At 35.6% G+C, this 16,675-nt stretch overlaps 3 protein-coding genes across 4 annotated transcripts; 1 reads left to right on the top strand and 2 right to left on the bottom strand.

The window, feature by feature from the left end:
• Positions 1-619: 619 nt before the first annotated feature.
• On the bottom strand, positions 620-7,789 carry LOC115968945 (TMV resistance protein N-like). Of its 2 annotated transcripts, XM_031088486.1 has the most exons (9): positions 7,542-7,789; positions 6,916-7,440; positions 5,567-6,665; positions 4,618-4,899; positions 4,283-4,454; positions 2,738-3,507; positions 1,974-2,667; positions 1,394-1,711; positions 620-1,000 (listed from the first exon to the last, which is right to left on the bottom strand). In XM_031088486.1, exons 2-8 carry the CDS (start codon positions 7,425-7,427, stop codon positions 1,431-1,433), a joined length of 3,810 nt encoding a protein of 1,269 aa, XP_030944346.1. In that variant the 5' UTR covers positions 7,428-7,440; positions 7,542-7,789; the 3' UTR covers positions 620-1,000; positions 1,394-1,430. The 2 variants fall into 2 exon arrangements, with proteins under 2 accessions (XP_030944346.1, XP_030944347.1); XM_031088487.1 differs by lacking the exons at positions 2,738-3,507; positions 4,283-4,454 and having other exon boundaries at positions 1,394-1,714.
• Positions 7,790-8,033: 244 nt separating this feature from the next.
• LOC115966277 (dehydrodolichyl diphosphate synthase complex subunit NUS1-like) lies at positions 8,034-14,634 on the top strand. The gene is made up of 8 exons (XM_031085530.1): positions 8,034-8,616; positions 8,930-8,990; positions 10,301-10,571; positions 10,691-10,752; positions 11,652-11,850; positions 11,950-12,046; positions 14,001-14,083; positions 14,322-14,634. The coding sequence occupies exons 2-8, from the start codon at positions 8,943-8,945 to the stop codon at positions 14,327-14,329; spliced, it is 768 nt and encodes a 255-aa protein (XP_030941390.1). The 5' UTR covers positions 8,034-8,616; positions 8,930-8,942; the 3' UTR covers positions 14,330-14,634.
• A 1,001-nt stretch (positions 14,635-15,635) lies between these two features.
• On the bottom strand, positions 15,636-16,421 carry LOC115966933 (BURP domain-containing protein BNM2C-like). The gene has a single exon (XM_031086058.1). It carries the CDS (start codon positions 16,419-16,421, stop codon positions 15,705-15,707), a length of 717 nt encoding a protein of 238 aa, XP_030941918.1. The 3' UTR covers positions 15,636-15,704.
• Positions 16,422-16,675: the final 254 nt, after the last annotated feature.

The raw sequence follows: 16,675 nt of genomic DNA on the forward strand, positions 1-16,675 counted from the left end.
TGCTAAGAGCACAGTTGAGTAATTGATGAGGCTGTGTGAAATGCAGCAATAGAGCTTGTTTGGAAGGTGGTTTAGATGGCTGCTTAGGATGATCAAGTTACTCATTGCTCTTGAAGATAATAATACTATCAAGTGGCTTGATTTCTTCTGCCGCTTTCACAACTTCAAGATGACAAAAAATGTAACATCCTATCACTAAAGGTTCTTGGGCATTTTGTTTGTCACTAGCAGAACCAACAGTCCAAGAGAAATATATTAATACAACAAACCTCAGGAGATTTTTTTTAATAATTAATTTTTATTTATCAAAACATTAGAAGAAAAAACTTCAAACAAAGCTGGACACAAATAACAGCCCGGCAAAAACAAGACTCAAACAACCTCTCCTCTCTGCTACCAAAGTACAAACAGCTACATTTGCAACCACATTGTCCAAGCCCAACAGGGCACTCAATTGTTACAACAAAGCAAATTCAGTTCATAAGCAGACATTGCTCTAATCACTAACTGTTGAGTTAGTGGAAGCATTTATGCTTATTTGTTATGTGTAACAAACTAATAGTAGCTTATTTTATTTGTTGTGTGTAACAAAATAACAGTATGTTATGCAAAATAGAAATAGAAAAGACAATCACACATAGAACACAAAGATTTGCGTGGTTCGGCTTTAGGCCTACATCCACTAAAAGTGTCTAACAGAAAATTTCACTAAGAAAATAGGAGATTACAAAATAGCACAAAAGCATGGGACGAGAGAATCTTTAATTTCTCTACACTGATGCCACAGCTTGAACTCTATAAAACCAATTAAACAAAGCCACACATATATACACACACTGGCACATGCAACAAAAAGGAACCCTCGGTTGATTGTTGACCAGTTTAGCGAGTGCCAAGGTAAGTTTGAGAGGAGGGACCCTCCTTGACTAATTCTTCAACGTTTCTCTTGTAACCTTCCCTCTTACCACTGTGATAGGCCTCAAGTTTCTTGGATCCCCTCCTTCCAATATATAAAAGTGCCCCAACAAGACAAGAAGAAAATTTTGTATTATTCAAACCTGATTAAAAAACTTTAAAAAAAGTGATACGGGATGAATTTAATTTTGAGCTTGTGGTGATTGGGATGTGAGTGCCAAAAGGTAATGTTAACTAGCATAATACTTTGAACTTTCTTTTTTATCTCTATCAAAGCTAGTATATGTACAAAAACAGGGGTAAAAATCTACAAGAAACGCTCTAATTTGTACATATGACAAATTGAAATTTTTTATCAAGCGAATTTAAACCTGACAATCAAAACCCACACTTTCAATTCATTGGATTCCCCTCCCCAAAAAATAAAAGAGAACATCAAGACTTAACTGTAATAGCAAGAAGAAAGATAATGACTTACAGGCAAAGAAGTTGAAACATTCCTAATACTGCATTGTTTAGAGTATGCCATACATCCTCCAAGTCTTTGGATGTGGTTCGTCGTTAGAGTAGGCTTCTCCACTAGGTCCTGCCCCATCTTCCTCATCACGGCTTCGCTTATTTCTGCTACCTTCTGCAGCTGAATTATAAAGATCATGACAGTGATCACCTAGATCCTTAGAGAGTGTCCTGCTGTTGATGCTTAACTGTGTTATAGTTTGATTGAAATCTTCAATGTCATGATAACTATTGCTCTTCCCTCCGTGAATAGATTCAAGCTTCTTGGACATTTCATCCTCTACTTCCAATAAATAAAAGTTCACAAACAAGACAACAAGAAAAATTTCTATTACTCCAACCTAATTAAAAAAGGAAAAGTGATATGGTATGATTTTAATTTTTGAGTTTGGGCTGATTTTGCTGCGAGTGTTAACAGAAAATGCTAAGGTACAACAAGCACAATACTTTGAAGTTTACATTTGAAAATAAAAATGATAGTATATATCGCTAAAAAAATGATGACGACTTGTAAAGTAGTAAGAAGAACAACAATAACTTACTAGCAAAGAAGTCAAAAATTTCCCTTTGACTCAAATCCTCAGAATCAGCCATAAATGCTCGGACTCTATGAATCCACTTTGGCTGTGGTTCCTTATCAGAGTAGCCTTCTCCACTAGATCCAGCCCCATCATCCACATCATGGCTTTGCTTATTTCTACTACTTTCTATGTCTGAATTATCAATATCATGATGGATTACACCCAAATCCCCATACAATGTGCTGCTGTTGTTGATGCACTGTGCCATGGTTTCATTGGAATCTTCAATGTCTTGCTTGTATACCAAATGAACCCCAATTTTCTCCACCTCCACGCTGTCGACTAATATTTTAATCTCGAGCTGACTGAATCCGTTGGCATCAATGTGACTACATATTTTGCCCCAATTGGAGACGGAATGGTGAGTGGACAAATAGAGCAGCCAAAGGTGAGGTGATTCAACTTTACCATATTTTGTCATAAGATAATAAGATTGTATGAAATATGCAATTTTAAATCCATTGACATGAAAAGAACATGAAAGTTGCCAATCACTATAATATTGACGTGATCCATTGGGTACAAAACCAACACTCAATGCAATTCCCATTAGCTTATCACACCCGGCAAAAGACACTTGTATGTTATCACCTCGACATTCAAGGTTAAACCATTTCGGAATTTCACTTCCAGGAATAATAACATGTGGTAGTCCCTGAAATATACAAGGCATAATTTTAGGAACAGGCATAATTTTAGGAACAGAGAGAGAGAGAGAGAGAGACCTTAAAAGTGTTACCACCGCTTTGAATATAGTCAACCAATTTGAAGCAGTTGAGACATTGGAAATTCAAATGGGAGTGATCTAACCTAAAAGGATCAAATTGCAGTTCAGGCAATCTCTCCAGTGAGATACAATCATTTGCAATTACAAAATTAATAGTTGATGGAACATTTTCCAAAGATTGAAGTCTCTTGCAACCCTCCAAATAGAGTCTTCGAAGATTATAGAGTTGAGACATGCTTTCAGGAAGGGAAACAAAATTATTTCCACTTAGATTTAAGATTTCTAAAGAGAACAAGCAGCCAATGTCATTGGGGATTGACCAAAGATCGCAGTCACTAATACGCAAATATGTTAAAGAACGCAGACCTGATAAGGAAGGCAATAATAAGCCCACTGAATTGGAACTTGTTGGTAGGGAATAATATAAAAATGAAGGCAATAATATTCTTTCTGTATCAGGACTTGTTGGCAGGGAAAATAATGAAGTCCATAATGGGCCCATCGACTCAAGACTACTTGCTGGCTGAGAATAAAATTCAGATAATGTCCATCCACGGATATGTAAGTGTTTGAGATTTTTAAGGAGAACAATGGAAGAAGGGACCTCTTTTATGGCTGTCCAACACAAATTAAGCACCTCCAAACCTTTCATATTTCCTATGTTCTTTGGAAAGTTGACAAATTTTAAACATCCATAAAGATCAAGGGAATTAAGCAACTTCAAACTACAAATGGTGCTAGGAAGGCGCACAAGATTTGTGCAATATCTTAAAGTCAATACAGTAAGGTTAGTCAAACATTCAATTGATGAAGGCAACTCTTCTATAGCTGTTTTACTCAAATCAAGCCTATATAGCTCCTTGATCATCCATAGGTTCTCAGGCAAGTTTTTCAATCCTGGGCATATTGAAAGATTTAGAGCACCATAAAACTTAAAACCATGAGTACTGATAGGAGGACTCACAAGTTTTTTGCAATTAAGAAGAGCCAGTGAAGTAAGACTCGTCAAACATTCAATTGATGAAGGCACGTTTATAGATGTTCCACTCAAATCAAGAAATTTCAAACTTTTGAGATTCTCTAAGTTCTCCGGCAAATTGTCAATATTTGAGCACCCACAAAGATCAAGACATTCAAGTGAATTCAAACTACAAATGATGCTAGGAAAACACACAAGATTCTTACAATTTTTGAGAGTCAATGAAGTAAGGCTAGTCAAACGTTCAATTGAAGAAGGGAACCCTTCTATAGCTGTTCCACTCAAATCAAGCTTCTCTATATCTTCAATCATCCATAGGTTCTCTGGCAAGTTTTTAAATCCTGGGCACATTGAAAGATTTAGAGCACCATAAAACTTAAAACCACAAGTGGTGTTAGGAAGACACACAAGTTTTTTGCAATTAAGAAGAGTCAGTGAAGTAAGACTCGTCAAGCGTTCAATTGATGAAGGTAGCTCTTTTATAGCTGTTTCTCAGATCAAGACGTTCAAGTGAATTCAAACTACAAATGGTGCTAGGAAGACACACAAGGTTCCGGCAACCATTTAGATTAAGATGAACAAGCTTTTTATGAATTGCAACGGATGGGTGAAGCTCATGTAAACTTCTACAATTTTGAAGAATTAATTCCTTAAGATTTGGGACTCCGGTCAATTCTGGGGATATAATCAAGTTGAAGGAGTAGGACAAGTCGATAAGCTTCAACTTATCAAAATTCTGTTAAAAGAAGAAAAAAAAAAGTTAAAAAAGAAGTCAAGTTGATGAGCTTCCTATTGTCTGATTTATTTAAATTTAAATAAAAAGTTACGAGGATACTTAATAACACAATTACCTTTCTTCCTATCGAAAGTTGTTTTAGGATATTTAATAACACACTTACCTTTATTCCTATCCAAAGTTGTTCTATTTGGCTCCATTGCAAACGAAGTTGAACAAGCTCGTCTGACTGGAAACTTGATGGCAAAGATTTTGAAGGATATCCAATCCAATCAAGAATTCTTAAATCACCAGGAAGATGTGTAGGGACATAATTGCGAATCCAGAAAACTTCAAGAAATCTAAGATTGTACATCTTCAAAAAGGCATCAGGGTTCCAAGTTGCCACATGCTTTTTAAGAAACATATCACACACAATTCTCATAGCTTGAACTTTTTCTGTTCCCTAATAATATTCAAGAAGGAATTGATAATTTGCAAAAAAAAAATATTATTAGCATAACCATTCAAATTTCAAATTTATTGAACATGAAGGTAGGGAATGAATTCAAAATTAGGCTCAATCCTGTCATGTTGATGAATTTCAACTTGTCAAAATTCTGTTAAAAGAAGAAAAAAAAAAAAGTTAAAAAAGCAGTCAAGTCGATGTGCTTCCTAGTGTCCAATTTATTGAAATTTCAATGCAAAGTTGTGAGGATACTCAATAACAAAATTACCTTTCTTCCTATCCAAAGTTGTTCAATGTTGCTTTGTTGCAAACAAAGTAGAACAAGCTCATCTAGCAAGAAAGTTGATGGCAATGATTTTGAAGAATGATACCTCCAATCAAGAATTCTTAAAGAATTTGGAAGATGTTTAGGGCCATGGAAAATACTGTCAATTCTAAGAAATTTATGATTGTACATATTAAAAAAGGCCTCAGGGTTCCAACATGCCCCTTTTTTTTCATTATAATTACAGAAAATATACATTGCTTGAACTGCTTCTATTCCCTAATAATCAAGAAGGAATTGGTGAATTGTGAAATATCTTATTAGCATAAATATTTAAATATCAAATTTGTTGAACAAGAAGGTAGGGAATGAGCTCAAATTCTCTAAATAAATTCTTACCTGATTTTTTTCCAGCACGTTTTCAATATCCTCATTATTCCACAGTCTACTACGCCTCCCACAATCATTAGGGCACTCTTGAAAAACTATGTTCTTACCCATTTCTTCAAGTAAATCATGCATCCACAACCGATTAATACAATCAATTTTCAAGAGAGATTTATTAATGAGTTCCTTCAATCCAATAACAGCTAAAAGGCCAAGACTATCCAATACTTCTACTACACCATCTTTCTCCCTATGGTTAAAGAAGCATGCAATATGTAGGAATATTTCCTTCTCTGTGTCATGGAGTCCATCAAAACTTATTTTAAGTACTTGGAGAATGGTTCTCTCAGGAAATTCTTTGAGCCTCTCTAATGCACTTTTCCATTCAGCAATACTTTTTCCAATCAAAAATGAACCCAAAACCTCAAGAGCTAACAGAAGGCCTCCAGCATATTTCAAAAAATGGTTAGACAGCTCTAAATAATCATCTAGGTCATGTTTGCCTTTAAAGGCTTTTGATGAAAATAGTTGAAGAGCATGTTCACCATTCAATCCATCAACTTCATATATTTCATTTACTTCACGTGTTTTCAACACATGCTCATCTCTTGTTGTTATGATAATTCTACTGCCCGGACCAAACCAATCATGCTCCCCAACTAAGAATTTCAACTGGTCCAATTTATCTACATCATCAATGACAAGAAGAATCCTTTTACAACATAACCTATTCTTGATATTGATAACTCCATCATACTTATCGCTAATTTTCAAATCTTTTTCCTTCAAAATATCAGAAATAAGTTTCTGTTGTAGTCCAACTAAACCATCTCTTTCAGATTTTTCCCTAACATCCTCAATAAAACTACAAGCTTCAAATTTAATAGAAACCATATAATAAACAACTCTAGCAAGAGTTGTCTTGCCCATTCCCCCCATCCCCCAAATCCCTATAAAGCGAACATCGTTTGACCCTAAAGCTAAACGCGCCTCCAATTCCTCCATTCGAGAGTTTATTCCTACTAGGTCCTTGGCAATGTATGGTAATGCATCATATTTCAAGTGAAGCGATATCCATCCCACAATGTCTTTGATGTTTTCTATCTCAGACCTGCAATGAACAAAGTACAAAATGCATTGAGTTTGAGCCACCAATAGGTCACACAAAGAATACGATACATATTTAAAGTTTAATTCTGTTGACTGAAACAAAAATATATAAATTGATTCGCTGAGGAAAAAAAATTAAAAGAAGTAGAATAAACATGTATGTAGATTTGCTTAAGGTTCCAAACAAAGTTACATTTATGAAGTGGGTCATCTGAATATTTAAAAGAAATAAATAAGTCAAGTTAAATTACCAATGATCCTTTAAATGCCATCCGCGAAGGCTTCCCACTTGTGTCAAAGCATCTCTCCATTTCTCCACCCTCTCTTTGTTCTCCTTTTCTTCATGTTTAGCAAATGCTAGTGCAAAAGTTCCCATTTGTTTCCGCACATCAGATGGCTCCACGTAGTGAAAAACAGGCAGAACTGTCATTCCCGTCTCATTTTTGCAGCAAATGATCTTTGCAAGTTCATCTAAGCACCAAGTTGACGATGCATAGTTTTCAGAGAGAATGACTACAGCAAATCTCGACTCTTCTATTGCTTTCAACAGGTCTGGTGAAATGGGTTCTCCTCTCTCGAGTTTTTCATCGTCCTTAAAGGTGAAAATGCCTTTCTGGATCAAAGCTTCGTATAGATGACCCATAAACTTGTAGCGGGTGTCCTCGCCTCTGAAACTGAGAAAGACATCATACTTCCGTCGGGCAGCAGCAGAAGAAGAACTTGGGAAGGATGACGAGTCCGTTTCAATGTCCACTAAAGCCATTAGAAAAATAGATCTGCATGCAAAATTAAAAATAAAAATAAAAAAAATAATCAATTAGAAATTTAGAACTGAAAAACGATTAAAAAGAAAATAAATTAGGGAAGAAAAAATAACTTGATCCCCAACCAGACTTGCGTAATTTTGAGAATGCGTCGAATCCAATCTGAAATTTGCAAATGAAAAGAGAGAAGACTTAAGGAGAGAATTTGGAGAGGACCTAGAATTTTGAAAGTGATGAAATTTCAGTGCTCCTTTTAGGAAATATTACAAGAAATTTCCACTGCTCTGTTTTATTATATATTTTCTGGGTACTTCCACTTCCTAGAAATTTCAGTGCTGCTGAGAGAAAACAAAGAACTAAAGCATGAGGTTTTTTTTTTTTATTTATTTTTTTATTTTGAGAAGAACTAAACGATGAGTGGAACCTGAGAGAGGTCGTCAGTGCAATACTTCTCAGCCATAGATTTAATCTAATGGCTTAAATCATTGGCACCTCATCAAATAACAAAAATACTACTTTACCCTTAAAAAATTTCAGCCCGCCCACTGTTTTGGTAAGTCTGAGTAAACCCAAGCTAAAATCTTTTTTTTTTTTTTTTTTCTCTCTCTCTCCCCCGCGTTTGAGGTTGTCTCCTTTCAACCCATTCTCTGTTGGGATTACTTCTGCTTCTTTTCCTATCGATAATTTCTACGAGTGTCCTCAGTTGTGCATTTATTTATTTGTGGTACTAGATTTTTTTTTTTGGGTTGGTTTATGTATCTATTTTTTTCTTTTTTGAGAAAAAAATTGTGCCTAAAAAGACTTGCTGAGCCAAAATATGGTCCCAGAGTGAATTATGAACCACAGCTAAATGCTTTACACGTGGTCGTGTCAGAGGAACAACCTTACAACTAGCACTAGGTACTGAACTAGAAGTCTGGAACTGAACTGAGACTTCTAAGTTTACACACACCCTCTGAGCTTGAGCCCTCGTCTATAGGGACTAGGGAGTTTCTCTTTGTCCTCAAATATAATATTTGTGTGTGTGTATATATCTATATATATACACACACAAAGAGACTCTCGTGTATGAGCAAATTTGTAGGATTTAGATTCGGTGATACAGTCAAAACATAAAAGAAAAGCAAAACATTGAATATCGTAGTAACTCTGTCTGCCTCACCAAACTGAGTGAGAAGTTTCACAAAGGTACTCAATTTTTCCTTAATTTTTCTTGTTCCTTTTCAATTTTAGTGCATTTGTTTTATTGGGTATTTTGTGTTTCAGTCTTTCTGATTGTTTTGGATATAGAATTTGCTTGTTATCTTCATGGGCACATTTGAGAAATTTTCTCTTTATACTTTTGTTTTATTTAATCAATAAATTATATATATTTTTTGGTGGAGATAGTTTTCTTTAAATCCTTCGTGAATTATCTTTTTGCTTATGGTTTCTTTTGGCAAGTTTGTTCCTTTACTATCTGGGAATTTGAGTTTGATGGTTTATTTTGATTTTCTTATAGAGGTTTCAGACAAATGAATATCAGAGAAGAAATGCAGAAGGCTAACCGTTTGATTGCTCAGGTAATAGGCTATGAGCGTTAGCTTCTTGTTTAATGTTATTTGTTTGTTGGGTAATTTTTTTTAATTATTTTTTAATTGAGTTAAAGTTTTGCTATCATATTAATGCGTGCTTGCAGTCCAATTGCATGTTGGATTTTAGGCTTGTTTATGGATGTTAGTTAGCTGGAAAACTGACAGCATGGAGTGTGGACCTCTATTGCAAGTGAATTTATTTTTATGTTTCTGTGTAAGTTTGTAGCAGTCTTTAGAACTGATTCATGGATAGACAGCAACAAATTATTGCGTATAATAGGGGATGATTATTGAAAGTGATGAATAAAAATATGAAGAAGTTTATTCCTATAGTATTCAAGATATTTGTACACCTATTTTTGTAATAGTTTCATTTCTTTCAATATAGAAAAGAAAATGGGATTAATCCTGTGATACCCCAATTTGATTGATTGTGTGATGTGTGTGGGTATGTGATGAGTCCCATATTGGGTATTTACTGGGTAGATCTGGGCTTTATTAACAACTATAAGAAGCCTCAATTGTGACTAGTCCTTTTGAGGTATAGCGCAGATGTAGCTAGCGCTTTTTCTTGAGTCGTTACTTATGGTATCAGAGCCGGCCCAGTAACCCCACGTGGGCTTGGAGACACTACCCCACAAAGTAGGCCCTAACGAGGATGTTAAAGACTTAAGTGGGAGAGGTTGTGATGCCCCAATTTTGATTGATTGTATGATGTGTGTGGGTGTGTGATGAGTCCCACATCGGGTATTTACTGGGTAGATCTGGGCTTTATTAACAACTACAAGAAGCCTCAATTGTAACTAGTCCTTTTGAGATATAGCGCAGATGTGGCTAGCGTTTTTCCTTGGGTCATTAAAAATCCGAACTATGATGCAAAGTGGAATTGCTTGCATCTAGCATATCAAACAAGACATTCGAGAGAACATTCAGCAAGGGCGTAGTCTGAGAAATGGTTGATTGGGAAGGGTATATGTAGCAGCCATCTGACTGTCTTTAAGTTGTAGGTTGTGTTAATAATATGGTGTCTGTTATATAGTAGTATTCCTTTATCATGATATTATGGTAGCAGATAAGCTCGTATTTTTCTCCATCAAAGCAAGCTCTTTTAGTTTGATTGAGAAATGTTTTTATAAGGTTTTGAGAATCTGAAAGGGTGACTGTATGTGCTTGTTAAGAGTTTATTGATTGTTATAATGTTTATGGATAAACATTGCTGATTAGCATCCATTATCATGTCATGTGTGCTCCTTTAAACTTAAATACAATGTTCATTCTGGTTTTTAAGGTTGGTGCAGATTGGCAATTTTGGGCTTCAACTTGTGTGGTTTATTCTGCATCTTAGTGTCAGCACATGGTACTTTCTGCTGGAAATAGCTCACGCGGTTGAAAGTTATTTCATCTCTAGTGGGCTAATGAAGAGCTACAAAGCCCTTAATTTAGGCAAGCTTCGGTACCTGGCCATTGTGGTAGGAAGTGAAGAAGCTTACCAAACTTCGAAGGTCAGTGAACTTCTACAGTGGCTGGAAGCTATTGGCGTGAAGCATGTGTGCCTCTATGATATGGAAGGTGAGGATGTGTGGGTTCAACAGTGGTGGAAGTTCTTCTATAATTGCTCTCTAATAATGTCAATGTGTGTGTAATTCTTGTTATCTAAATGATGTGTTTTGAACATTTTGATGTCATAGGAGTATTAAAGAGATCAAAAGAAGCCATATTGGAAAAAATGAGCAATGCAACAGTATTTCAGGTATTATGTTCTTTTTTTACAGTAAAGTTACACTCATATCCCCCGTTTATGAACATTTATTGATAAAGGTAACTTACAAATGGAGAGGAGAGGCATTCAGCTAATATGTTATCATTATCAGTACATGACTATGAGTGTATTTGAAACCAATCTTTATACTGTATCAGGAAATTGGGTTTTCTTGTCATATAAAACTTTCTATTACAGAATTAATGTGGGTAAAACAAATAGTGTTGTTAGGATGAACTTAATATTAGTCTTTATATGCAAAAATCTTGATGTGTATGGGTGGGTGGGTGTACACAGATTTGGTGCTTCTATCTGTATTTGTTAAACTATTAATGACTTTGTTCTATTTGATTTGAAGCTTTCTTTCTTTCTTTCAGACTCTGTTTGAGGTGGGCAAACATACTTTGGGTGTTTATACTTTTGATTCTTTGCATGATTTCCTTGATTTTTGTACTTTCACTGCTAGGTACTTTAGATCTTCTGCTGCTTCCTTAGCACACTGCCTGTGTGCCTTGATTTTCATTGTTTTTCTTCCTTTATATCTCAATGAAGTTATTTACTTATATAAAAAAAAAAAAGACTTTTGTCTGTTCCTTTGAATATGTTTATAAAAAAATTGCCCTTTTTTTGTGGCTAATTAATATAAGATGCTCAACTTTATTTGGATAATCTACAATTGAAATTTAGGCCAATGGGTTCTAGCTCAAACAGCACCTCCTTCCCTTGTAAGAGCAAGTTGAAGGGTGAGGTTGTGGGTTTAAGTCCTACCATACATGTATGCAACTTACCAAATAGAAAAAAAGATCAACTACAATTGGCATTATACCATTGGTATGTCCAAAAGGCCACCAGAGTTCTTACTTACCAAATTTAACATTTATTGTGCGCAGGAAGCTGATGAAAATGATAAGCTACTTGACCAAAAACATATGATGCTAGAATTTGCGTCATTCTCTGATGGAAAAGAAGCAGTAGCAAAAGCAGCTAACTTACTTTTTGCAAAGTATTTGACATCAAATAATTCTAGTGAAGATCAGGAAGGGGAAATTTTTACGGAACCTCACATGACTGAGGCACTAAGAGCTGTTGGTTTGTTTTAATTTTCAGTTATGCTAAATGGTTTTGAGAATTTATTTTGTTTCCATTTTAATGTATGACCTTTGGGTATTTATGTTCATGTGCTATCAGGAAGTGGAGGGCCAGAACCTGATCTCCTATTAGTATATGGACCTGCAAGATGTCACCAAGGTTTCCCTGCATGGAGGATACGATATACTGAGATTGTGTGAGTATTCTTTCTTGTTATAATGTAGTTTACCATAAATACTTGGTGCTTTTGGAAGCTTATGTTAATCGGCCATTAAAAGTGGAAAACTCAGTGACTCATTAAATCAGACAGCTTGTCCAAAGCTGAAGAAAAAATATTCAGCATTAGGTTATTTTGGTTCTATATGTTTCTGTGGGGGTTCATTTGGAGATTTACTGCTTATATGTTTCAGCTCAATACTCATAGGAAACAATAAAAAAGGTGAAATGGAGTCTGTATAAGGAGCAGTCTGGACTTTTTTTAATGTTGCGGGGGGTCAATATCGTTTTTAATTCCCAGACGGCCAGAAGAACTCTCTGTTTGCAATATTAGTGGCCAATGGTTCCCCGTTTTCTTATCTAGGCAGTAAGTGTTGATGTAGTCCAAAGTGGACAATAAAGTCCACAAAATTATTTCTGAGAGTTCTTTTTTAATTAGCATGATCTTTACTAACACTTTATTGACTGCCTGAGAGGCTCAGAAACAGAAACTCAACAACTACCATTTTCTCCCAAGGACTTGAGTTCAAATTTCATACATGAATATTCGACAATTATTTTTCATATTTTTGCTCTGCTTGGGTTGGTTATATGTGGGAGACTTCCAAGATACCAAATACAATAGCCATTTTTTATTATTTTTTTATTATAGAGTTTGCATCTTTTATCTTCCTAGTTCTTCCTTGCTAGCTTTGATCAACAACTCCCTGGAGATTTGGCATTGTTTGGTTTTCATTGGAATCGGTACTTTCTTGCTTTAGAAAGCAACAGAAGCAGAAAACTACTTTTTGGTTATGCCTAGGAAAAAGTAATTTTCTAAAAATCAAAAAGGAAAAATATGATTTTTAAGCAGGAATGGAAGTAATTGTCTTCAAAAGGAAATATTATATCATGGAAGGCATAGAGAAACATGTGAAAGTCTTTAACTTCATTTTCTTAGAAGTGTATTAGCTTATCTTGAATGTGTCATTACGATCTGTTGAAATGGCTTGAATTGTAATGTCGGTGGATTGACATTACAAGCAAGCATTAAATGCTATCTTGCATGAATTGTTGAAAGGCAAGATCTGACATACAATCTTGGCAATGAATGCTTGCATGCCTATGTTAGAAAGTGTGGCTTGATCAACAAAGCCAAATAATTGCAATTCAGCAATTTCATGCATGAAGAAATACAAGGAGTTGCATTAAATGTTGCATGGACTCATGGCCGAATATATTGACATCTTTGTCGGTAGAAGTTTTGCATTATTTACATGTGCTGGAACTATTAATAATTCGGCTGGAACTTTAGCTATAAATAGAGATGGAGCAAGAGAGAGTTCTTGTGTGATATAGAGAGATAGCAAAGAGCTTCTTCTGTGTGTGTGCACCAGAGATAGGAAGCTAGTGTGTCTTGCAACTTTTGTCTAAATACAATAGGGTGTTCTCCATTTATTTGTGAGAGAACCTAGGGTGTATTTGTGGTTTGTGTTTGTGTGAGAGTGTCTTCAAGCTATTGTTGTAATTTCCAAAGTTATGGTGAAAATTTATTCTATCACTTCCTGTGGACTTAGGCATATTGCCAAATCATGTAAATTCCTTGTGTCATATTTTCTACTCTCTCTCTTCTTTAACCTTGTGTAAATAGATTGTTTCATGAATTTTTCACAACAAGATCCAAGATAGAGTTTCCAACAATATTTACTTGAGTATCCCAACCTGCTTCTTTGATAAAAGGAAAGCCAAACCAAAAGATTCCTTTGACATTAATATCTTCATTTGTTGCCCTATGTTTGACAAACTTATCTAGTTTCTCTTGCTTGTAATTGCTTTCTTCATTTTCTGATCAGGGAGTTATGGTGAACATGTGATTGAGAAACTTCTCCCTATTTGACACAGTTTCTTTCTTGGACTGATTTGGGATGCTTTTTTTTTTTTGGGTGTTGTTGCAGACATATGGGATCATTGAAGTCCATGAGATATGGTTCCCTAATTAAGGCTATTTATAAATTCACCATGGTGCGCCAGAACTATGGTAAGTGGCATTTCCTGTTCGCCATTGCTTTTGTTCTTGACAATATGACTGACAATTAATGGGTGAACAAAATGAAATGTGGCTTTTCCTGGATTGAATTTGTTTCCATAATACTGTTATAAGGCATTTTCTTCCATCAATTGTGGTTCTTGGAATGATAATTAATAGTAAAATAAATTCATGTATTTAAGTTTTAAAGATGGTGGTTGAATATATGTGTAATCTTTTTCTCAAACAGGTAAGTGAGCCATCACATTACGAGGTCATCATCTAAAATAAGCCATGCAGTGATAAATGGGCAATTGAATACTGCAGGGGGCAATGCGTTTGTTCATGGAGTATGAACTTCTTTTTATGCTTTTAAGTGTAGGCAGATTGCATTGGCTTAGTCTTTGAAGTTAGAAATAGGAAAGCCTCTCTCTCTCTCTCTCTCTCCATATGTATTTTTCTTGAACTGTTGTTAAGTCACGGTTGAAAAGCAAATGATTTATTGCTTTTAGGCAGAATTTCAGGCATCTGATTTATTTGAGAAAACCACGACGTATTGAAAATGCTCCACAGAATTTTAGGCTAAAATTTTTACATTTGGGCCTAATTTCTGAGGATTTTGTGAAAAATATTTTTCTTTCTAATTTATATGTGACCTCAGTTCAATTTGAGTGAACTTGCATAACTGAGCCAATAAGCTCTAGATCAAAGTCAGGGGACTTCCTTCTAACTACATTCTGTGTATGTGGCTACTTCTCACAGCCTTCTAAATCCCTTTGTCAGTCATCTTTTATTTTAGTCTTTTAGATGCTAGTATGCTAAATAATGGTGCACCTCCTTTTAGTTCCATATCGTGTTGTGAGGCATTGAGGCTTGTACTTCTTTAGTTTCAAAACAAATTCTTGCCCATCAAAAATAATAAAATTATAAGAAATTTACAATAACCAGAAGTGTTTTTTGTCCTTTGATGAGAATGTTCAAAGAATTGGATTTTTATTTTTGAATTATTCAAAAGCAATTAGTGAAGAGTTGGATTTTGGTACAATGGTAAGTACCCTCTATCCAAATGATTTATCACAAATTCAAGTTTAAGAATCAGTCCCAGTAAAAGTTAAGGATAAGGATATATACCAACAACTTTTCCAAGATCTTGTAAAAGTGAGTATTATGCAGATATTTTTTAAAAGCATTTATTGTTGATGGTTTATGTAAGAAATTATTGTAATTTATGTTTCATGCTATCACTGTGGCATGACAGTGTGGGAAACATTTTTATTGGGATGATCTTACCAAAATTCTTGCTTACTAGGAATTGCATGGCAATATGCAGGGAAGGGTTTTAACTTTAAGATTCGATTCTTACCAACTGAAAGAAAAACACTTTGTAACTCATAAAACAATCACCATCTTTCATACACTAATAACTGCGACCAAAGTGCAACCCTTTGTACATAAAGGGCACCTCGGCCAAGTACTGAAGTACGCGTGATCTTCCTCACATTAAACATACAGACAAGAAACTAGAAATTAAGCACCAATACAAGCAGAAACACAAGGTCCACTATATTACAAGAACTCTCTGATTGACCTTTATTTAACGTCTACACAATAGAAAGGCAACAGAGCTACCTCTTTAGATAGAGGCTGTTGTTGGTGATGGAACCCAAACAAGATGATATTTTGGGAGGAAATGGCATACTGGAGATGAGCCAGGCTTGACACCAAGTTGGCGAAATAGAATGTGGTTAGGGTCCCAATCAGAAGTGTCCATGTGGCAAACAGCAACAGCTTCCACCTTATGTCCATTCTCACCACCAAGTAAAACCTTGAAAATCTTGGTATTCTCTATGAAGTGGCAGAAGAAAATCTTGTAAGGGTAAGGCAAAGGATGACAAGCAACCCATTTAGGAGCATAAAGTTCCTTTGAAACTCTTAAAACATCATAATTCTGTGTCAAGGCAGTTGACATTGTGGGGTGTTTAGTTGTCAGAACATTCAGGTTAGCCCATGAGCCCATGATGCTATGCACAAAATCAAGCATGGACTCTAAAGAGGTAGCACAGAGCTTGGTCTCCCCTGTGATGGGTGTAGCTTCACACTGTTGGAGTGTGTCTTCCATGGCTCTGGCATTGGGAGAATCTATAGGGATTGAGAAGAGTTGAAGGACGTTTGGGAGTTGGGGCATGGAGAAAGGAATGGAATCAGCTTCTTCCCTGGGCAAGAACTCAGAAAGTTCTTGTATGGGAAAGTAAAGTGGCATTATATTCCCTACAAACAAATCATCCATGGTGAAAAAGCCTGACTTGAATGCTCCCAAATGATCCATGTGAGATGATGGCTTTGTTTTCATATTGTTTTCATGCTCGATCACTGATGATTTAGAGTCTTCTCTATCGCCATATGAAGTTATGTAATTTGACTCTTTCACCTATTGTTTATATCTATAGCCAGCCATGTAAGATTGATCTGACTCTTGGATTGGAGATTCCTTTGCTTCTTGCCTAGTTCCATACTGAGCCATGTAATTGTCCTTTGCATCTTTTCTGTACCCAGCTAGGTAAGGTTGGTCCACCTCTTTCTCGTCAGTTACATACTCCACTCCGT

The sequence above is a fragment of the Quercus lobata genome, chromosome 11, assembly GCF_001633185.2.
Source record: "Quercus lobata isolate SW786 chromosome 11, ValleyOak3.0 Primary Assembly, whole genome shotgun sequence".
In the NCBI taxonomy this organism is placed as follows: domain Eukaryota; kingdom Viridiplantae; phylum Streptophyta; class Magnoliopsida; order Fagales; family Fagaceae; genus Quercus; species Quercus lobata.